Source organism: Schistocerca gregaria, chromosome 6 (assembly GCF_023897955.1).
Source record: "Schistocerca gregaria isolate iqSchGreg1 chromosome 6, iqSchGreg1.2, whole genome shotgun sequence".
Taxonomy (NCBI): domain Eukaryota; kingdom Metazoa; phylum Arthropoda; class Insecta; order Orthoptera; family Acrididae; genus Schistocerca; species Schistocerca gregaria.
The window spans coordinates 479,816,252-479,831,550 of NC_064925.1; the positions used below are offsets into that span (position 1 = coordinate 479,816,252).

At 40.7% G+C, this 15,299-nt stretch overlaps 1 protein-coding gene across 1 annotated transcript in view; it reads right to left on the reverse strand.

The window, feature by feature from the left end:
* LOC126279016 (transforming growth factor beta regulator 1) overlaps positions 1-15,299 on the reverse strand; it is a 70,552-nt gene that overhangs the window by 15,423 nt on the left and 39,830 nt on the right. The window contains exons 5-6 of the mRNA XM_049979401.1: positions 13,737-13,882; positions 8,544-8,775 (exon numbers count right to left, since the gene is read on the reverse strand). Of these exons, the coding sequence (XP_049835358.1) occupies positions 8,544-8,775; positions 13,737-13,882 (378 nt within the window). The remainder of the gene's footprint in view (positions 1-8,543; positions 8,776-13,736; positions 13,883-15,299) is intronic.

Below are 15,299 nucleotides of genomic sequence, written 5' to 3' on the forward strand. Positions count from 1 at the left end.
ACTTTGATTCCATCACAAGCATTTTACTTATCTTTATCAGCTTGTCAGGTAACCCATACTCTGGCATTATCCTCTTCTCTTATTATCCTGTCATATGCTTTGTTGAAATCTATAAACAGGCGAAAGGTATCATGAGTGTGCTCTCAGTTCTTATCTAATATTTGTCTTAGTGTGAATATTTGGTCAATTGTTGACTTACCTTTTCTGAAACCGGCTTGTGCTGTGTCTAATATCTTCTCAATGAGTGGGTTGAGCCTGTTCAGTATAATTCTTGATATTACTTTATAGCACGTGCATAGGAGATATATCCCTCTGTAGTTCTGTGTCAGCATTTTGCCTCCTTTCTTGTATATGGGACATACAGCAGCAGTTTTCCATTCCTCCAGCATTATTTCTTTTCTCGATACCTCTTTTGTCAGTTTGGTTAACCATTCATGTATCTTCTCCCCCTTCTTTGATGAGCTCAGCTGATATCATGTCTATTCCAGGAGCCTTTCCATTTTTTTTTTTTTTTTTTTTTTTTGTCTTTTTATTGCTGCCTTCAGCGCAATCAGAGTTGATTCTTCAACTAATGGTTGTACGTTTTGATTGTATTCTACCTTGTTTTCATTGTTGTAGGGTTGTTCAGTAGTTCTTTGAAGTACTTCCTCCAGTTATCTAAATTTCCTTCATTCACATAGTGATCAATTTTCCATTCTTGTCCATTACCACAGCCTCAGCTCTGTACTCTTTTCTATAGCCATTCATTGTCCTGTAAAACTGTTTACTTTTTTTCTGGTTATAGTCCTCCTCTGTCTGTTTATATATGAATGCTCTTTTCTCTCGTCTTTTTACACTCTTCATTTCTCTCACAGCTTTCCTGTATGTTGTTTGGTTTTCACGGCTGTTGTTGTTCATCACTGCTTGTCTGGCTTCCTTCCTGTCCTGTACTGCTTTTCTACATGTTTCATTGAATCATGATTTGCACTTTATATTGCTATTATTATTATCATCTCCTAGTAGTTAATGCGCTGTCTCCCTCATAACTGTTGTCATCTTCTTCCATTTTGTGTGATATCTTCAACTTATTTTCTATTGTTGTCATTCTCTAATTCAGCAAATCTATTTTTAAGCTTAATCTTAAACTGTTTATTCACCTCCACAACTCGTTTAGCCTACTCACATCTACTCTTTGTGTTCTTTAACCACTGTTGCTCTTACTTGGTGGTTTTGGTAATGATTGTTTCATCTTTATTAGCACAAGAGAATGGTCTGATCCTATCTCAGCCCCTCTCATTGTTGTAACATCTGTTATTGCCTTTTTATGTTTTTTCTCCATAAAACATGGTCAATTGGTTACCATTGCTGTTCTTGTCCTATTTTGGCATTTAAGTCTCCCAGGACAATTTTGATGTTGTACTGTTGTCATCTGGAATACATCTGGTCTAAAGTGTCATAGGACTCATCTTTTATGTCTTCCTCCTTGTCCTCAGTTGGGGTATGGGTACTTACTAATGAGATATTTCTATTCTTGCCTTTGATTCTGGAGGAAAACTAGCCTTCCAGCTGGTCCCAAGGCTGGATAAAGTGGGAGGATTAATCGTTGGGCTAACCATCCAATATTGTAAAAAACTGATGAATTCCTATACACTCACACTCAGCCTCGGATTAGAATGGATCTAATGGAAAATGACCCAAACTTATGAATAAAGGACTATGAATAAGTACATGGAACATATAAACACTGTACGCTGCAGGAGAGACAAAGATACTTGATGAAGAACTAAAAGAATACAAGATGGATATTATAACGCTGCAGGAGATAAGATGGCCTGGACAAGGTATGCACAGAGCAAAAAACTACGTGATCATATACAGCGAAAACAAGCATGGTCACCACTTATTTGGGAAAGGGTTTACGGTTCATAATAAAATAATGGCCAATATGATGACACTAGAAAATGTAAATGAAAGAATTCTAGTGGTAGGTAGTTGAAAATGGATGCAGCAATATACTGCACAGCTTTCTGCACAAGAGTTAAGAAAGTCTGATCCAAATGCAGGTTTGATTTCTGCCGAGTACTGAGTGAAAGATGCTGATTTTTGGTAATAAGCTAACATTGTTAATAAGAAATGACAGTAAGGAATATATACATTGAGAGGCCAATGTCAAAATACCCAGACTCGTGAACAGTGGCTGACAAGAGGTTTGTGAACTTACACCGCTTATTGCCTGAAACGCCCATTTCCGAGCCAAAAATATCCTTTTAGAAAGGAAAGAGTTACCCCAAAATATAATACCATACAACATAAGTGAAAATAAGCAAAGTATACTAATTTTTGTGTCAAACAATCACTCACTTCAGATACCGATCGAATAGTAAAAATGGCAGCATTAAGCCTTTGAATAAGATCCTGAATGTGGGTTTTACATGACAATTTACTATCTATCTGAACACCTAGAAATTTGAACTGTTTAGTTTCACTAATCATATGCCCACTCTGTGAAATTAATATGTCAGTTTTTGTTGAATTGTGTGTCAGAAACTGTAAAAACTGAGTCTTACTGTGATTTAGTGTTAGTTTATTCTCTACAAGCCATGAAGTTATGTCATGAACTGAACTATTTGAAACCGAGCCAACATTGCACACAACACCCTTTACTACCAAGCTAGTGTCATCAGCAAACAGAAATATTTTAGAGTTGTCCGTAATACTAGAGGGCACATCATTCATATAAATAAGGAACAGGAGTGTTCCCAACACTGATCTCTGGGGCACCCCACACTTGACTGTATCTCGCACAGAGCCCACATTACAGCCATACTCAACACTGTGAATAGTGACCTGCTGTCTGTTGCTAAAGTAAGAGGTGAACCAATTGTGAGCTACTACCCATTTTCCATAATGGTCCAACTTCTGGAGCAATATTTTGTGATAAACACAATCAAATGTCTTAGTTAAATCAAAAAATATGCCTAGCATTTGAAACCTTTTGTTTAACCCATCCTGTACCTCACAGAGAAAAGAGAAAGTAGTATTTTCATTTGTTAAAAGACTTCTAAAGCCGAACTGTACATTCGATAGCATATTGTTTGATGTAAAAAGATCAATTATCTATACATACACAGCCTTTTTAATAACTTTAGCAGACGCTGATGGCATAGAAATAGGCCTCAAATTGTTTACATTATACCTTTCTCCCTTTTTATAAAGTGGCTTTACTACTACTACTACTACTTCACAATAATGTAGTTGCTTTTTAAACAGGTCCACAAATAGTGAACATGAAGTGGCCTCCTTAGGACAACATTCTCCTATTCAAATATGACTGAAAGAACTTTCTTTACTTAGTATCTGAAGACTCTGAAGAAATCATGCAGCAAAAAGGACTATGAAAATACAGGTAAACATCCCTACAAACTCTCTGCTGGAGCTGTCCACAAATATTACATTTCTAAGTGGTACTGTTGGCCATATAACGTTAGAAAAAGTCACTTACCAGATGTCGGTTGTGTGGGAAAGCCTGTATAAACATCTCCAGTAGGATTGGGCTATCTACGATGGAATGATGCTCCAGCATCTTTCCTACAGGACTAGTGACAATCACACGGGGAAGTTCAGTCATTCTGGTTTCATGTGGAACGTTAGTATTGCAACTGACTACAATTCTTGAAAATCCACAACATCCCGGACTTAGTCGAACAAGGAGATGTAATTTTGTAGATGACCTTGAAAGATGCTGCATTATGGGGTAATGCACTTTATAAGTAACTGAAGCCCCACGTATTGACTACCATGCAAACACAATATTGGCTGCAAACAGCAACAGGAGGCAGGACTGCAGGCATCCTGTAGTGAGCACAGCATGAGGCTACAGAGCGTAGCTAAACTGCTCGGTTGATGAGTAACACACAACAGCGGTACAGTGATCGTGGTGTTGATACAAAGCACAATGGCAAAAATTAACAAAACAAACATTGAATAATATTTTCAACAATTGCTGCAGTCGATATTTTATCATAAAGGAACTGACGAAATTTCGCAGAGTGAGAGGGAAGTGGTAGATGAAATATTAGCGTTCCAAAAAGATGAGCCGATGGAATGCACGTGTTGTATACACTCAACAGTGCGGACAATGTACATGAGGAATTTGATGACGACAATACGTGCTTCACAAGTGAAAGTAATATCGAAAAAGGCATCGAGCCATATATTTCATCATCCTTGCTGGACAGGGAGCCATGAACCCCTTCTCGAGTAAAACATAGTAAAGGACAATGATAGTCCAAGGAGAAGGAACTAAACATAATTACATAGATGGAAGATCATCTGCATGTAGGTTATTAAAAAAAGTATGAACACATTTCAAATAAGAATGCAGCAATATGACCATGTAGAGCACAAGAAAAACTATGGATTTTCAATGGAAAATGAAGCGCACTTGTTACACAACCTAGTGTTTACATATTTTGAGATGCTCGATACAATTTACAGGATGTGCGTGACAGTGACCTACTATGTTATGCACATCAAACTGTGTGCAACACAGATTACAGTGGCTTTGAGGAAAGCAGAGGATGGTTGCATAACATCAAACAGTGCTACGGAATTGGAAGGCATACGATAACGAAATTTCAAACAAAGAGTCAACTTGATGATTCACAATAAACTGCTGAATCTGCCAAAATTCATAGATGAGATAAACAAATTTATCCCATAATTCACCAAGCAACTTTTTTTCAACTCCAACCAATTGGGATTTGTAAAGGAAAAGCATATGAAAAGAACCCTGGAAACTATAGGTACCGAAAAAATTGTATTGAGATAAACTATCATCAATGCCTCAACATATTCATTTACAATTATGCCAATTGTAAATATGAATGGCAAACTGGCTGGAAAGTTACTTATTGTGCTCCAAGAAGTTGCAGGTGCTCTGCTCCCTATGATTCTTTCTCGTATACGTGATCTTGCAAGAGCAGCAGGAATATTTATGTCACAACAAGCAAGAGTGGGAAAATGGGGGTAAGAGAATTACAACTATGGTATGAGCACTGCTTTTGGCCAATAGCTGGTCAAAACAACTTATTTTTGCTCAGTTCCTGGTCTTCATATAAAAATCATACTCCTTTACAAACTATCCCTCCAGTAAAGTGTGTGACATCGCAATTTGTACCATCTGGAACTACTGGACAAATTCAGCCTCTGGATGTTTGTTTTTCTGTGCCTATAAAACATATTATCATACTCTCTGCAGCTATGACTTGAGGGCTAGGCAGTTTCACAATGAGCTCCGCAACAGACTGTTTCGCATTTGGCTGCACGCAATCACATTTCAACAGTTCTCATCACCAATATTATTCTATATGCATTCTTCAACATTGGATACCTAACAGAATGTCGTACACAGTTTTAGCTCCCACGGCATTCACCTTTAATCATGATGGTGTGAAGTTTTGTAATAATGATGGCACACCACTTTTCATTCATTGTTCATAGTGCAAGTTAACAGTTTGTTTTGAACATTTCTTGAATGTCAACAATGTCTGTCATCCCACAGAAGATTAATCTCTGCATCCCCTGGACAGTCATTTTCTGTCACACTCCTGATGCACTTAGTGAGTCATTAGCAGCTAATACTTTTCCTGTTATAAATGTTAACACAACACTTTGAAATGGGCATTACTAAAGACAGAACTCAAGGGGTTCCTTGTGAGATGAGACAGCTGTTAAGTCCTCCTCCTCTCTCTCATACATATTCCAAGTATCCCTCTCATCAACAAATTGTGGAAGCAGAAGTCTGGATCCTGGCAGGTAATCCTGACATAGCACTTGGAATGTAACTCAAGCTGATCAGGAGAAATCCCTTATTGATGACACCACCATCTGTTCACCTCCAACCTACTCAGAAATCCAAATAGTCTTCCATTCTGTAGTCAACTTTGCAAAAAATTCATAGTGTCCAGAGACTGACACTATAAATATCTCTTTGACAGTGTATTGATATTTCACCTTTGGTACTGTTGCCTTCAATACAAAGACTGATTCGATGCAGCTCTCTGTGCTAAAGTATCCCATTCTACAATTTTTATCTGCTACCACTTACTTTCAAGACCAAATCAACTATTCATTGATGCCTATGGGCATGTTCTATAACCTATCCCTTCTTTTAGTAAAGGTTGTGCCGTTGATTCAATTCTGTGTCTCTTCATTAGTGAGGGTGAAGGGATACAGCTGTTGCTGCTGCTGTTGTCTTTAGTCTGAAGACAAATGAATGAAATAGCTGCACTCACGTGTCTCCCTGTTCAGGTTAAGTACAGCTCATGATATGTTTTAAGTACAGCTCTTGATGTGTTCCTCCCCCTGGCCCCCTTTGCCAAATGCAGAATGCAGTAGCAGGAGCAGCATCACTGTCAAGCAGGGCGCGCGGAGGTGCAAATGCAGAAGCGAATGTCTATGCATTGTGGTATTGAAATAGTTATACTTTATACAACTTGTACATTAGGCAAACATTTAATAATTTTTAGTGTGATTTGTGTTCACTATTGCAAAAAAAAGAAGTTTCATCCCCTTCTTCATCCTCTTAAAAGTCATTTTTGAAAAAATAGCCTGCGTTTTTCCTCAGGGTGTAGGTGGTAGCAGGAGAGGACAGGTTTGCTGAACAATAACAGGGGTGGAAACCTCGGAATAGGGATATAGGTATGGGAATGTCATAGGATTTGACATGGATGTTACAAAGTTTAGGATGGTAGTGGAAGTTGATGGTGGGTGTTGTTGTTGTTGTTGTTGTTGTTGTTGTGGTCTTCAGTCCTGAGACTGGTTTGATGCAGCTCTCCATCCTATTCTATCCTGTGCAAGCTTCTCCATCTCCCAGTACGTACTGCAACCTAAATCCTTCTGAATCTGCTTAGTGTACTCATCTCTTGGTCTCCCTCTACGGTTTTGACTCTCCGCACCGCCCTCCAATGCTAAATTTGTGATCCCTTGATGCCTCAGAACATGTCCTACCAACCGATCCCTTCTTCTAGTAAAGTTGTGCCACAAACTCCACTTCTCCCCAATCCCATTCAATACCTCCTCGTTAGTTATATGATCTACCCATCTAATCTTCAGCATTCTTCTGTAGCACCACATTTCGAAAGCTTCTATTCTCTTCTTGTCCAAACTAGTTATCGTCCGTGTTTCACTTCCATACATGGCTATGCTCCATACAAATACTTTCAGAAACGTCTTCCTGACACTTAAATCTATACTCAATGTTAACAAATTTCTCTTCTTCAGAAACGCTTTCCTTGCCATTGCCAGTCTACATTTTATATCACCTCTACTCCAACCATCATCAGTTATTTTGCTCCCCAAATAGCTAAACTCCTTTACTACTTTAAGTGTCTCATTTCCTAATCTAATTCTCTCAGCATCACCTGACTTAATTCGACTACATTCCATTATCCTCATTTTGCTTTTGTTGATGTTCATCTTATATCCTCCTTTCAAGACACTGTCCATTCCGTTCAACTGCTCTTCCAATTCCTTTGCTGTATCTGACAGAATTACAATGTCACCGGTGAACAGCAAAGTTTTTATTTCTTCTCCATGGATTTTAATACCTACTCCGAACTTTTCTTTTGTTTCCTTTACTGCTTGCTCAATATACAGATTGAATAACATCGGGGATAGGCTACAAGCCTGTCTCACTCCCTTCCCAACTGCTGCTTCCCTTTCATGCCCCTCGGCTCTTATAACTGCCATCTGGTTTCTGTACAAATTGTAAATAGCCTTTCGCTCCCTGTATTTTACCCCTGCCACCTTTAGCATTTGAAAGAAAGTAGTCCAGTCAACATTGTCAAAAGCTTTCTCTAAGTCTACAAATACTAGAAACATAGGTTTGCCTTTCCTTAATCTTTCTTCTAAGATAAGGCGTAAGGTCAGTATTGCCTCACGTGTTCCAATATTTCTCCGGAATCCAAACTGATCTTCCCCGAGGTCAAGTTCTACCAGTTTTTCCATTCGTCTGTAAAGAATTCACGTTAGTATTTTGCAGCTGTGACTTATTAAACTGATAGTTCGGTAATTTTCACATCTGTCAACACCTGCTTGGGTGGGATGATATTATTTAAGGGTTTCAACTGAGACATTTGAGAATGTCATATCCTTACCAGAGAATTGTACTGAGGCATTTGAGCTCTGGATGATGTTAGGTGACAAGGAGATGCTAACTTCACTATTCTCATTTCTCTCAACCCCCTTCTACTTCTCGTCTGTCCTATAATCTCAGGATTGAGTGTGGTGTAGTGCTTACTAGTGTGTTACCTTTGACATCTCCAATGCCCCCTTCCCCCCCCCCCCCCCCCCCCCACAACAGCTGTACCTCTTGTATTCTGTGGTCTTCTCCTGCTTTCTATCTTCCCCCAGTCTATCCCTAATAGTTCCAAACTAGGATTGTTCTTTCTACTGTTATGTGTGTTTGTCATCACTACTTGAATTTTGTCTGCTCAAAATAAACACCATCAACTGTTTCTCATTAAGTAAAAATATTCTTTGTGCCAGTCGTATCACATTACCTCAAATTTGCTCCATCTGTACGCCGAACATTTTCTAGTGCCAGGTGAACTTTGTATAAGATTCTGAATAGTTGGATGTGCAAATCCAAAGAAATCAGGGCCCCTGCCCTGGGTGTTGACCACATCAATTCCAACAGCCATATTGATGCGGCGTAATAGCAATGAGTGGCATTCACTTGCAGAGCTGCCAACAAGAGGGGCTCCTGGATCATTATCTGGCACAATTTCAAACCTGAAAATACATTTTAAAAAACTGGATGTTACAAAATGATGAGAAAAAAACCTATCTAAATTGAATGTTATCAGCACCAATAGTTAATCTTTATTCCGTATAGTAAGATAGTACTTTCTATCTTAGTAATAGGAGGCAGCAACTGAATAAATAGTCCAATTTATGCAATACATTTAAAATAATATGGATTAAATTATGAGATAGAAATCTTGGACTATATCACTGCACAGGGTGAACTAAATATTTAAGGCCAAAATAATACACTTATGATAAATGATCCTAAACTTAGTGCAAGTTTATTGCTGACATAAGCAACTCACATCCAATTTAATAACAACAGTTCAATGGGGGAACTCCAGTCTCAATACATGCATTACAAATGAATCAAGATCATTTAGTCCCGCTGCTTGCAAAAGTCGCCTAATGTAGAAATGTAGGTGTGTAATTACTGCACCATCAGTACTTTCCACAATGTGGCTTTACACTCACAGCTTATTTTCCATCTTTGTAGCCACTCTTCTTCTGACTAAAACATGACTCTGTGGCTCAACAGTGGTCTCTGTTGGCTGACATAACTGCTAATTTGCTTGTCTAAATTCCCATGTGGCCAAGTAGCTGGCAGAGTAACACCTCTCACCCCTGATTTTAAAGGTTATTTAGCTTGAAGAGCTTTCTGTAAATCAAAGCACACGAGGTATTTTGTAGTAGGAATATAATGCACCAGCTCCAATTTCCTAAGGATCACATGTAAGTCTGTATCAAACATATAAACAGGTCTTAAGGATGAACTCAAGGAAAACACCTGAACAGTCAAGAAACACCGTACTTCAACCCAGCAGCAAACAGTGACACACTGTTGTAGTGTGCATTTACAGTTGCATAAAACAATGGAATAAAAAGACATATATGACTGCACATTGAATGTCATAAAATCAAAAATAATCCTGGACCTCTTCAGTTACCTTCAAACTTAGAGTTATTATTCGTCATACACCAAATGCCACTAGTTCATACTCTGTATCGGTTGGGTCACTCATGGATAATTTGTGATAATCATAGTTTAGGGCTTTCCATTACCACTGCTGGAAAATAATTACAAGAAACAATAATATAGTTTCTAAAATTATCCTGAACAAAGCTGTTCAGGCCCACTTGCAAGAGATCTAATAAGTCTCCCTAGATAAAATCTACAAGCTACCTCTGACACTGATCACAATTTAGTGATGGCCAAGAGATGAATTCACATATGAAGGAGATTGGTCACGCAAAGTGGGCAGAGTCGTAACAGTGGGTACCCTGGATCACATCTACACAGGTACAAGGAAGGCAGGTCAGAAGAAGAAAACAGACAACAGCAAGATGTCATGCCAAAATATGGTTCAGAGCTGACAATGACGTGTGCCAAGGTATGCCAAAGTGCGAAATACATCACATTATGAACTATAGACTTTATAACATTATTTTAAAATAAACTATACAGTTAACTCCACATGGAATTATGGCAGACTTTGTATAAGGCACAATTTTCTGCCACACTGCCACTGTCTACCTCTTTCATTGCAGTAAATAATATCTGTTCACTAAATTTGAAAAGTAAATATGAATATGTGTATGAGTTCAAGTGGTTGACAACATGATAAAAAGAAAAAAAAAAAATAACACTGAATACAATGCCTAGTAAAGCTCTGAGTTAAAACTTCATCTGGGTTTATGATTATATAATGCATATAGATCTTTATTATGAAAAGGACAGATTGCTAATCACCATAAAGATGACACACTGAGTTGCAGACAGGCATAACAAAAATACTGTTAAACACTGAGCATCCGGCCAAACTCTTCTCCAGAAAAGAAAACGCATTCCAGAAATAAAATACACCAGATGCAAACATGACCGTAATCCCCGGCTGCTCCAGCCAGGTGCAACTGCTGTGTTTAATGAAAGCAGCAATCTGGAGTGGGACAGGGAAGTGGAAAGGACAGTAGAGTATGGGTGGGGGGAGTCAACTTAGTCTCTGGCAGAGCAGAGACTGAGCATGCAGGGCCTAGGTGGGTGCAGTACGAGGCTGCCAGATGCAGCATCGGAAGGCTGTGGGTGAGGGAGGTGGGATGAAAATGGAGAGCAGAAAAGGAGAGGAGCAGAGAAAGGGAAAAGACCTGAGTGCGTTGGCAGAGAGCATCGCACAATGAGTGTCAAGGCAATAGGACAGAGGGAGCAGAATTCGTTGAGTGGAGAGTGTGGGGACAGTAGACTACCATTGATGAAGGATGGAGTACTTTTGAGAGTAGAGAATGTCGTGTAAGGATAATCCCCAACTGTACAGTTCAGAAAAGCTGGTGGCAAGGGGAAGGATCCAGATGGTCTGTGTCATGACTGCAGCAGTGCTGCTATATGACATGGCTGCTTTCACAGGTGGTCCAGCCCCTGATGGGATAGGAAAAGCCTGGAATAGGAGGTGCTGGGTGGGTGGATTGGGCAGGTCATGCACCTGTTTCTTCCACAGGGATATAATCCCTGTGGCAAGGGGTTGGGAGTGGCATAGGGATGAACTAGGATAATACGGAGTTTGGGAGGCTGATGGCACATCACTTTTGGGAAAGACCTTGGGTAGGAAGTCCCCATTTCAGAGCACAATGACAGATAATCCGAGGTCCTGACAAAGGATGTAATTCATTTGTTCCAGTCCGGGATGGTAATGGGTGATAAGGGACGTGCTCCTTTGCAGCTAGTTCTTGGAGGCGGTGCAAGGACTGGGGGTGTGTCGGGATATGGCACAGGATATTATGGTTGTGGTCTATGTTTGGTGGATACTGTCTATTTGTGAAGGCCTTTGTGAGACCTTCAGCATGCTGGGCAAGGGAGTTCTTGTCACTGCAGATAAACTGCGTTGTGTGGCTAGTCTGTATGGGAGGGATTTTTTTGTGTGGGAAGAATGGCAGCTGTCAAAATGTGGGTGCTATTTGTGGCTGGTGGGTTTAATGTAGGCAAAGGTGTGGATAGAGCCATCAGAGAGGAGGCGGTCAATGCCCAGGTAGGTGGCATGTTGGCTTATGTGTTAAGGAGGATCAGGTGAAGCAGATGGGAGGGAAGGTGTTGAAGCTGTGGAAGAATGGGTATAGGGTTTCTTGACCCTGAGTCCAGGGCACCAAGATATTATCATTGAACCTGAACCAGACCAGAGGTTGGGGTTTTGGGAGGCTAGGAAGTTTTCTTCTAGATGGCCCTAAACCAATTGGCATAGGAAAGTGCCATGCAGGTGCCCATGGTTATGCCACAGATTTGTTTGTATACCTTCCCTCCAAAGGTGAAGTAGTAGTGGATTAGGATGAAGTTAGTAAGGCATGTGAGAAATGAGGTAAGTGATTTGGAGTCTGAAAGACATAGAGAAAGGTAGTGTTCAATGGCGGCAACATTGTGGGCATGAGGGATGTTGGTGTAAAGGAAAGTGGAATCAACAGCGATAAGTAGGGATCCAGGACGTAAAGGTTGGGGTTGATGGAGTCTGTGAAGGAATTTGGTTGGTATCTTTGATGTGGGAGGCTAACTCTTTGACAATCAGTTAGAGGTGTTAGTCAATGAGGATCAAAATTCTTTCACTGGCAGCAAAATAACCAGCCCCAATTGGCATCCAGGATTGTTGGCTTTGTGGATTTTTGGGAGCAAGGAGAATGTGAGTGTGTGGGGTGTCACGGGGGTGAGGATGCAAATGGATTCACAAGCGGGTTTCTGGGAAGGGCCTACGGCTTTAAGTGGAGATTTGAGGTTATGTTTGACTTCTGGGATTGTACTACTCTGGCAGAGTTTAGGAGAAGTCAGACAATTGGTACAGGCCTTCCACCAGGTAGTCACTGTGATTCATAACACCAGTGGTGGAACTTTTGTCTGCAAATCGGATAATTAGGCCAAGACCTATTTTGAAGCTGTGTATGGCTGTCCTTTCATCTGTTGAAAGGTTGGTTTTCTTAGGATGGGGCCTGTGGAAGGATGGACATTCTCCACTCCCAAAATTATTCCAGCCTCAACCTATGGTAACCTACTGTCCCCACACACTCCACCCAACAGTTTCTGCCCCCTCTCTCCTGTTACCTCCTTCCAATTCATGTCCCCTCACCCTCATTGTGCAGCGCTCTTTGCCGACGCACCCACCTTCCTTTTCCCCTACTTTGCTCCTCTCCCTTTCGACTCCACTTCCTGTTTTCCTCCCCCCCCCCCCCTCCTCCCTGTGCCTGGTATCCTTGTCCTGCCACCATCTCATCTCTGCATGCTCTGGGTGGCAGCAATGACTTCTCTCCTCCCTATCCATACCCTGATATACCACCCCATCCCCCGTCTTAGATGGGACTACTGTTTTTGTTCAATGCAACAGCTGCATTCTGGCCAGGGCGACAAGAGATAGTGGTCACATGTGACTGAGGTGTATGTGCTTTTTTGTGTGTGTTTTTCCTTTTCTGGCCAGAAGCTCAATGTGTAACGTCTTTTTGTTATACCTGTCTGCAACTAGATGTGTCATCTTTATTGTGATTAGCAATCTATCCTTTTCATAATATTGTTGTTATTCCAACCTGGACTTTCCCCCATTTGACGTAAGAAAGGAAATGAAATGTCGTGTGGCAAGCGCCTCCCGACAGGTAGACCCGATTCCCTGGTGCAAGTTTTTTGAGGTGGCGCCACTTTGGCAGCTTGCATGTTGATGAGGATGAAATGAGGAGGATGAAGACGACAAACACCCAATCCCTCAGTGGAGAAAATCTCCAACCCAGCTGGGAATCGAATCTGGGCCTCCACAGGCATTGTTTGACATATAAGTCTTTTTTACTTCTTGTTATTAAGCAGCATGGGTCAGAACATAAAGCTGGCAAACATGAGACACCCCAGCAGGAACATGTAAAACACTTACATTGCGAAAAGATAAGGGAAAATATAAGCTCAGATTCAATGGCAGTTACATCATCATTATTACCTGGGTAATGTTCCTCCATCAAGAACCTTGCAAGTGTACACACATTTCTTTTCTGGGTCTAGAAGGCTCCCATAAACTCTTGTTGAGCAAAAACCCACAGGAAAAATGAACTCTTCTGTGTGATAATCAGGTCTATCAGACACAACCTGCAAAATTAAACAACAGTACACAGTGTTATCTGCCACTAAAAAGTTTTAAAACTAATATATGTAACTATAAAATAGAATTATCAATAATAATGGCATCATTTGGTAACTTTTTTTACCACACTGCTAATTATTTGGTACCCTGTGAATGTTACAGTCGTTAGAGATGGTAACTATGCTGAAGCAGACTGGGAAGAGAAATTGACAGTGATCCTCTGGAAGAAGGCATTCAACATTCTTCTGCTACAGCAAAGGAAAATTATGGAAAATCTAAATCAGGAAGACTGGCTGGAGATTTGAACACCACTCATCCAAATTGTAAGTCCTGATAACAGATGGAACATAAGCTCTAAAAGCTAAGAATGGATGAAGAAGCTGGTATTGGTCTTAATGACTATATCAGCCTAGTCTTTAATATGAATGATTTACGGAAAACATGAAATGCAAGTTTTCTGTTTTACACTGAAAAGCCACAGAAACTGGTACACCTGGCTAATATCGCATAGGGTGCCCGCAAGCACGCAGAAGTGCCGCAACACAATGTGAAATGGACTCGATTAATGTCTGAAGTAGTGCTGGAGGGAACAGACACCGTGAATCCTGCAGAGCTGTCCATAAATCCATAAAAGTGTGATGGGGTGGAATGTCTTCTGAACAGCACGTTGCAAGGCATCCCAAATATGCTCAATAATTTTCATGTCTGGTGAGTCTGGTGGCCAGCTGAAGTGTTTAAACTCAGAAGTGTGTTCCTGGAGCCACTCTGTAGCTATTCTGGACGTATGGGGTGTCGCATTATCCTGCTGGAACTGTCCAAGTCCATAGGAATGCACAATGGATATGAATGGATGCAGATGATCAGACAGGATGCTTACATACCTGTCAGAGTCATATCTAGATGTATGAGGGATCCCATATGACTCCAGCTGCACATGTCCCAAACCGTTACAGAATCTCCACCAGCTTCAACAGTCCCCTGCTGACATGCAGAGTCCAGGGATTCTTGAGGTTGTCTCCCTACCCATACATGTCCATCTGCTCGATACAATCTGAAACAAGACTTGTCCGACCACGCAACATGTTTCCAGTCATCAACAGTCCAATGTCAGTGTTTACAGTCCCAGGCAAGGCATAAAGCTTTGTTTAGTGCAGTCATCAAGGGGACATGAGTGAGCCTTTGGCTCTGAAAGCCTTTATCAATGATGGTTCATTGAATGGTTTGCACGGTGACACTTGTTGATGGCCCAGCACTGAAATTTGCAGCAATTTGCAGAAGGGTTGCACTTCTGTCACACTGAATGATTCTCTTCAGTCATCAATCATCCAGTTCTTGCAGGATCTTTTTCTGGCCACAGTGATGCTGGAGATTTGATGTTTTATTGGATTCCTGATATTCACAGTACATTAATGAAATGGTCAT